The sequence below is a fragment of the Cibotium barometz genome, chromosome 29 (genome assembly GCF_041138505.1).
Source record: "Cibotium barometz isolate CiBa-2024 chromosome 29, ASM4113850v1, whole genome shotgun sequence".
NCBI lineage: Eukaryota > Viridiplantae > Streptophyta > Polypodiopsida > Cyatheales > Cibotiaceae > Cibotium > Cibotium barometz.
The window spans coordinates 47,845,063-47,852,876 of NC_141074.1; the positions used below are offsets into that span (position 1 = coordinate 47,845,063).

Here is a 7,814-nt window from a genome sequence, read left to right on the forward strand (position 1 = left end):
TAGCACACACTCATTATGAGTTTTCTTCATTTCTATTCATCTTAGATTAGTGTTGTGATTAGTGTATTAACCAGAAAAAGAAAAACATTCACTTGTAGTATTTTCATAACTACTCATCCAAAGATATCAGGGAACCAAAAAAAAAAAACCATTCGCTTGTATAGTTTTCATGATTATTCATCCAATTTTTAGTCCTTTTAATTTCTTAGTGGGCAATAACAGCAGACAATTCAAAGGAGTGGTGACCAATCTATGTTACCAATGGACGTATGGATTATTTTATGCTAAAAATTTAAAATTGAATAAAATATACTTTATCATATTGCAATGCACTAAAGATATCTTAAGGAACTAGAAAAAGGAAAACATTCACTTGTACTATTTTCATGACTACTCATCCAAAGATATCTTAGGGAACCAAAAAAAGAAAAGGTTGAGAGAAGCATTAGATTTTATAATATAGCCAAGCTACCACTCCTTAACTAGCATGCTACCTTTGAGAACATTTCATAAACAATTGTCAATCTAAAGAAAAAATTGATATTGATATGTTGTGTTCCTTCTTTCATGCTCTTCACAATTCATCACAAGGACATGAACAAATTTTCAATTTATAATCTTAAGGTTGCTTATGTCCTAAATAACTTACCTTAATCTTGTCATGAAGTTCCAAAAATCAAAGAGCATAACAATGTAGATCTAACAAGTTTTAAATTCAAGAAGAAATGATATTTGACCACTATCCCAAAAAAAACTTCCCTTAGAGATATATAGCCATCTTCACCTTGAAGTTCATGACATGGAATCCATGCTCTTTTTATTTCTTGAGTATCTTATTGTGAAGTTAAAAACATCATGAAAAAGCTAACAATTGGTAACCTAGATCATACTAATTTTAGATTCTACATCCACTTTAAGAAGGGATGATAATCTAGATCGGACCAATTTTAAATTCTACATCCTCTTTAAGAAGGAAGGATCTTAGAATATTTTGCCAAAAGCCTTCCCTTCGAGACATATAATGACCTTCACCACGAAGTTCATGATATTTTATCCATGGCATCTTTCTATGTATATATCTTTGTAGTACAATTGGGATAACATAATCTTCATCTCCTTGCCAAATGTAGACACTTGAAGAGTCATTGGAGTAGGGGTTTTGAATGTCACTAGGATCAAACTCCCAGTCACTGAACATAACCTTCACATCCCTGCATATAGATTCTGCAATACCTTGTTGAAGTACTTGCGCATTTATCTATATAAAGAAAACACAATTTAGTTAAAAACTAGCATACCATTCTAAACAGAATACACCCTAAAAGTTTATTATGCCTTGCATGCATAAAGAGTCTAAGAGACTTCAAGAAGTGTTTACATTCTTCAGAATTCATTTCTCAAGCCCTTTTGTTCATATGTGTTTCTTTTCATTTTTGTCCTCTCTTCCAATCTCCATAACAATTTGTTTATTATGGCAAAATTCACTCACATGTAAAGGGGGGATTATAACACTCTCTTTGGTGGGATTGATGTGGACAGAGCAAGGATTTGAAAGCGTATTGTTCTTTTCTTCTAGGAATGAGACTGATTATATTATACATGCCAAGGTTTGGAAGCTTAGGGAAGGAGTTGAAAACTAACCCCACCCCAGACTCCACTAAGAATAAAGGGAAAAAATTAAGGATTAAAAATAAGGGTATATTTTACATGTGATGGATGAAGAAAGGTAATAAAGAATGAAAAAGATGATGTGGGCGTTACCTTGGGTTCATTGATGAGGAGTCGGATTTTCATGCATTCACGATCGGAGGGGCAAAGGAGGTCCGGGCGCGAGCGTATTCGAGGTCCGGTGGGGCCAGGAAACCACTTCTGGGTGAGCCACCAGTAGCAAAGCCATGGTAGGTAATGCGTGACCCTCAAGAACCATCGGTCAGCCGCTACTTGCGTGGCAAATGCCTGCTTGAACTCCTCCCCACTCACTCCATGCCACCAAAAGTTAACCACCGGTGATACTAACCCCACTCCAGCTAATCTACATTACGTACCACCACATAAGTTGTATAACATTTCCTCATGCCATCATTGATGGTCTCTCTTTGAAAATAGCTATGTGTAACCACATTTTTTAAAAAAAATCACACATAAAATTGGCTATTTCACTGCATTTTTCAACGATTAGTTGAAATATGTGTCACTCAAAAGAAGCAAACATGTACACAAAATTCCCATTTAAAAAAAAATCAAGCCTTACCACAATGTCATGGAATTTGATATAAAAAATCAAGCCTTCTCACATGGCATTTGACGTAAAAACATGTGTGCTAGTTTTTTTGTCTCTTCAAATATTTCATCATCAGGAATGGCTCTTGATGTATTTTTTCACATGGCATTTGACGTAAAAACATGTGTGCTAGTTTTCTATCTCTTCACATATTTCGTCAGGAATGGCTCTTGATGTTTTTTTTCTCCACGAACCAGATTTTAATTGCTGAAGCTTTTGAAGGACTTACGACTTTCTAAGGACAAATATTGGCTCTTCACTTGTAATCGATTCAACTTAGGATGAAAAGGAAGGAGAACCATTGCAATCATACTTAATAAGAGAGAGGGATGGATAGGAAGGAGAAACATTGCAATGAGACTCAATAAGAGTGCAGATTTCAACAACTGTAGATACTTTGAAATTTTAGGAGCTTATATCTTAGGTAAGGTCGGCCATACTTCTAGCACATGCTTTCTTATTAGCCTAGTTACCCTAGATAAACTCTAGATTTTGCATATCATAACCATATGTATGCAAGAGCACACATGCCTTCTAATGGAAAAGGAATCATGTGCAAGGGCCATTAACATGTCTCTAAGGAAACATAGAGATATCTAGATAACATACGCATATATCACAATTGCACGCGCATGCATGTGTGAGGGGAGCACTATTCACAAGGTGCCACCCACATGTAAAATTGGATTACTTGTCCAATGGGAAAAGAATCATGTGCAAGAGCCTTTAACATGATTCTAAGGAAGGCAAAGATATCAAGATAGCATACCCATATCATATTTGTATGTCCATGCATGCATGTGTGTGTAAAGTGCATATGTTTTTTTTGAGGAGGAAAGCAATTATTTGATACAATTCTAAGAAATGTAAAGATATGTTTTTTTTGAGGAGGAAAGCAATTATTTGATACAATTCTAAGAAATGTAAAGATATCGAGACAGCATACACCTAGCACATTTGTATGCCTATGCATGTATGTGCAAGTATGGAGTGTGTATGCTTTTTTTATAATGAGGAAGGGCATTATTTAGAAAGGCCTATCACATGTGAAATAGGAATACAAGTCCAACTGGAAGGAACTAGGTGCTAAGAAAAATCTTTACAACCACAATGTATGTGAAGTATGTCAACGATGGGCTAAGATTCGATTGTTGATGGTTGAAATGCCAAATAACTCGCATGAAAAATGCAACTAGCCCATGGATGCACAATAGGTAACATGTGTTTCCCATGACAATTAATTATGCCACAAAGACTTAGATAATTACACTTTCTTGTTTCCTAACCATGCCAAAATGGGCACACTTAGGGAATTGCTCACATAATGTGCCATGTGCAAGCCTGTATATTCGTGAGAATGTGGATCTTTCCACTTCTTTTAATGTCGAAAGGTATTCTCGGGGCCAGCTCTAGAATTGGAAGGGTGACCCCAAAATTTTATTTGAAGGGCTTATTTCAACAATGTATTTCTTTGTAAAGGTGTAGGGAAAGGCCATGGGGAGGCCTTTCCCTAGAGGAAAAGGGGGAGCTAGCATTGGCCAGTGACCCATTTGGGCCTAGGGAAAGTTCCCAACCATCATGGTCTTGGGGAATGGAACATAATTTTTAAATTCTCTTTGTTGATGTGGAAAATTTTTATTAGCTCTATATTTTTTAGCATTCCATGTGTGGATGTGTCAAGGTTTTGTTAGCGGTCAATATCCTATGGTGCATTCTTTAAATACAAAGTTGGCTGATTTCCCAAGACCCAAGACCATGATGAGGTTGGAAGGGCATCCACTCATTTGGTACATTTCTATATAAAAAGGTTTCCCAAATTTTTTTCTAATCGCCCTTAGGCTTAAAAAGAGGACATGAGAAGGCATTTATGATGTGGAAAGGAAGTTTATTAAAGGCAATTTAAGGGAGATTTTTGGGCTTTGTGCCCTCCTTTGAAAGGTATTGAAAGTTGAAACCTTCCAATTTTAGCACTGTGGACCCTAATCTTCTATGGACAGAATATATATTGAGATACTTTCTTGTTTCCTAACCATGCCAAAATGGGCACACTTAGGGAATTGCTCACATACTGTGCCATATGCAAGCCTGTATATTCGTGAGAATGTGGATCTTTCCACTTCTTTTAATGTTGAAAGGTATTCCCGACCAGCTCTAGAATTGGAAGGGTGACCTCAAAATTTCATTTGAAAGGCTTATTTCAACATTATATTTCTTGTAAAGGTATGGGGAAAGGCCACGGAGAGGCCTTTCCCTAGAGGAAAATGGGGAGCTAGCGCTAGCCAGTGACACATTTTCCTAGGGAAAGGCCAACCCATGGCCTTTCCTAACCATCATGGTCTTGGGGAATGGAACAAAATTTTTAAATTCTCTTTGTTGATGTGGCAACTTTTTATTAGCTCTATATTTTTTAGCATTCTATGTGCGGACGTGTCAAGGTTTTGTTAGGAGTCAATATCCTATGGTGCATTCTTTAAATGCAAAGCTGGCTGATTTCCCAAGACCCAAGACCATGATAGGTTGGAAGGGCATCCACTCATTTGGTACATTTCTTTATAAAAAGGTTTCCCAAATTTTTTTCTAATCGCCCTTAGGCTAAAAAAGAGGACATGAGAAGGCATTTCTGATGTGGAAAGGAAGTTTATCAAAGGCAATTTAAGGGAGATTTTTGGGCTTTGTGCCCTCCTTTGAAAGGTATTGAAGGTTGAAACCTTCCACCAATTTTAGCACTGTGGACCCTAATCTTCTATGGACAGAATATATATTGAGATACTTTCTTGTTTCCTAACCATGCCAAAATGGGCACACTTAGGGAATTGCTCACATACTGTGCCATATGCAAGCCTGTATATTCGTGAGAATGTGGATCTTTCCACTTCTTTTAATGTTGAAAGGTATTCCCGACTAGCTCTAGAATTGGAAGGGTGACCTCAAAATTTCATTTGAAAGGCTTATTTCAACATTATATTTCTTTGTAAAGGTATGGGGAAAGGCCACGGGGAGGCCTTTCCCTAGAGGAAAATGGGGAGCTAGCGCTAGCCAGTGACACATTTTCCTAGGGAAGGGCCAACCCATGGCCTTTCCTAACCATCATGGTCTTGGGGAATGGAACAAAATTTTTAAATTCTCTTTGTTGATGTGGCAACTTTTTATTAGCTCTCTATTTTTTAGCATTCTATGTGCGGACGTGTCAAGGTTTTGTTACCAGTCAATATCCTATGGTGCATTCTTGAAATACAAAGCTCGCTGATTTCCCAAGACCCAAGACCATGATGAGGTTGGAAGGGCATCCACTCATTTGGTACATTTGTTTATAAAAAGGTTTACCAATTTTTTTTCTACTGGCCTTTAGGCTAAAAAAATTGGACATGAAAAGGCATTTATGATGTGGAAAGGAAGTTTATCAAAGGCAATTTAAGGGAGATTTTTGGGCTGTGTGCCCTCCTTTGATGAAAGGTATTGAAAGTTGAAACCTTCCAATTTTAGCACTGTGGAGTGCCCTGGGCAGTTAAGTGGATGGCCTAATCTTCTATGGACAGAATATATATTGACATACTTAATTTAGAGAGTGGAAAATAATGTCAAGACCTGTGTGGGATGTACTTGAGGCAGCTCCAAGCTGTGTATGCACCGATGGACTGGGATAAAACGTAGAATTTGGGTCCCAAATCAAGGAGATCTGCTAGCTGCTCTACATCATCAGCTGCACTCCTCAGATTTCGTGCAGGGTGAGGGTCACTTTCGCCATATCCAGCTCTGTCGAAGCCCACTACAAAGACACCGTGTTCCTCAAGAAAGCTCTGGTAAAAACAGAAACAAAACACGCAGAATTAAGGAGCTACAGAGCTGAAGGCTGGGCTACATTCATTCGATTAAGCCAGTAAAGCATGATTAAGGAGCTACAGAGCTAGAAGGCTAAGCTACATTCATTCGATTAAGCACAATTAAAGAGTGGGGATTGGTTGGCAAGACCTGAGGAATAGCTGGCAGAGAGTGCCTGCAACCAGCGAGGCCATGGACGAAGACGATCTTGTAGGCAGCCGCCTCTGTGGGGACGCCCATCACTTTGTAGGCCAGATGGCGGCCATCTCGAAGCCTCACGCGAGGCGCCGTGACGGCGAATTTCTTCGGCGGAGGAGGCTGGATTCTGGTGAAGAACGCCCATGAAGTGAGCGAGACGAGCAGGAGAGATCCAATCAGAGGAGGCCACGAGAGCAGAGCCAGGACGTCCCCCATCGGAGGGTCGTCGTGAGTGTATGGACGGACCCTTATAGACCAGGAGTAAGCTCCGTGCGCACTACTCGTGTCACCCCTTCTTAACATCCATACATACAAACATACACGCGGCTCTCGTGACCCCCTCCTCAATCAGACCATGTTTTCAATCTTGCATCTATACAATAACCAAATGTAATCTTTATTAATTTATATTTTTTTGGGACCAATAATAAGTTTATTATTAATTTAAAGTAACATCACTTCTCAACTAATCTTTACTAATTTAACGTAAAACCTCTCAACATCTTAGAAATTCGAAACCTTCACTTTGCAAAGTAATTTTCAAATTCAAGAGGTGCAAAACACACACACACACACACACTACGCCTCAATTATTTTGCACACACTCCCAATCAATGATCGACCGAAAAAGAATCTTTTTTATCAACCTATCAAAATAAAAATAATGCTCAAAAGCAATCCGGACTTAACATTAAACAATCATAGAAATACTATGATTACAACTTGAATGCTTAATTTTGCCCCTTGAAAATAAAGATAATGCCAAATTTCAGTTGGGATAGGCCAAGAAATTACAATACAAATTGCATTTTTAAAGCAGTGCACCTCGGTAGATGTGAATGTAAATCAAAACTTTTTTGGTGAGCTTTTGTAAATTGTCTTTTTCTTTTCCCCCACCAAGAGTGATACTTCGAAGCTCACAAATTTTTAAGTTTTAATGCTTATACACATCATAATATATATGGTAATATTATGCTAAGCTCACCAAAAATAAAATAAAATGAAGGATGATATAAAAACTTACACATAAGGATATTTCAAAGTTGTCATTTGTATAATTAACCTTTTTAAACCTCAACCAGAAAAAAAAAAGCAAGTGTAAAATTTTATAAGTTTGGTATGCTAGATGGACTAAATATAACCATATTTAGATTACTTTTGAGAAAGGTAAGATACTTGAATTCCAAAAGGAAGACTACATTATTTATCTTTTTTTTTTTACATATAAGGCCGATGGGCTAGTAATCATTATATAATTTTTTATTTGAATAAAAAAATTAAAAGTATAATTTTTTATAATTTTGACATACTAGGTAGACTCATTGGGTCTATTTTGATCATTTTGAGTATAAACATGACCATATTTTGATGAGTTTTCAGCAAGTTATGTCCATTTTAAGTTTCGGGCACTTGTTTGGGGCTAGGCTGAAAACTTAAAACGACCATAACTTGCCCAAAACTTAAAATAAGCATAACTTGCTCAATATTCATCGAAACATGGTCATGTTTATACTCA

The 7,814-nt window shown here is 37.4% G+C and overlaps 1 protein-coding gene across 1 annotated transcript; it reads right to left on the reverse strand.

Moving 5' to 3' along the window:
- Positions 1-795: 795 nt before the first annotated feature.
- On the reverse strand, positions 796-6,542 carry LOC147622281 (uncharacterized). Its single transcript, XM_086823374.1, has 4 exons — positions 6,251-6,542; positions 5,867-6,078; positions 1,762-2,032; positions 796-1,258 (listed from the first exon to the last, which is right to left on the reverse strand). Exons 1-4 carry the CDS (start codon positions 6,512-6,514, stop codon positions 932-934), a joined length of 1,074 nt encoding a protein of 357 aa, XP_086679500.1. The 5' UTR covers positions 6,515-6,542; the 3' UTR covers positions 796-931.
- Between the last annotated feature and the right edge of the window lie 1,272 nt (positions 6,543-7,814).

Coding starts and splice junctions, on each gene's coding strand:
- LOC147622281 (XM_086823374.1), bottom strand. CDS start 6,514: ATGGGGGACGTCCTGGCTCTGCTCTCGTGGCCTCCTCTGATTGGATCT. Junction 6,079..6,250: donor CTCTGCCAGCTATTCCTCAG/GTCTTGCCAACC, acceptor TGTTTTTACCAG/AGCTTTCTTGAGGAACACGG. Junction 2,033..5,866: donor CTCAAGTACATCCCACACAG/GTCTTGACATTA, acceptor TACGTAATGTAG/ATTAGCTGGAGTGGGGTTAG.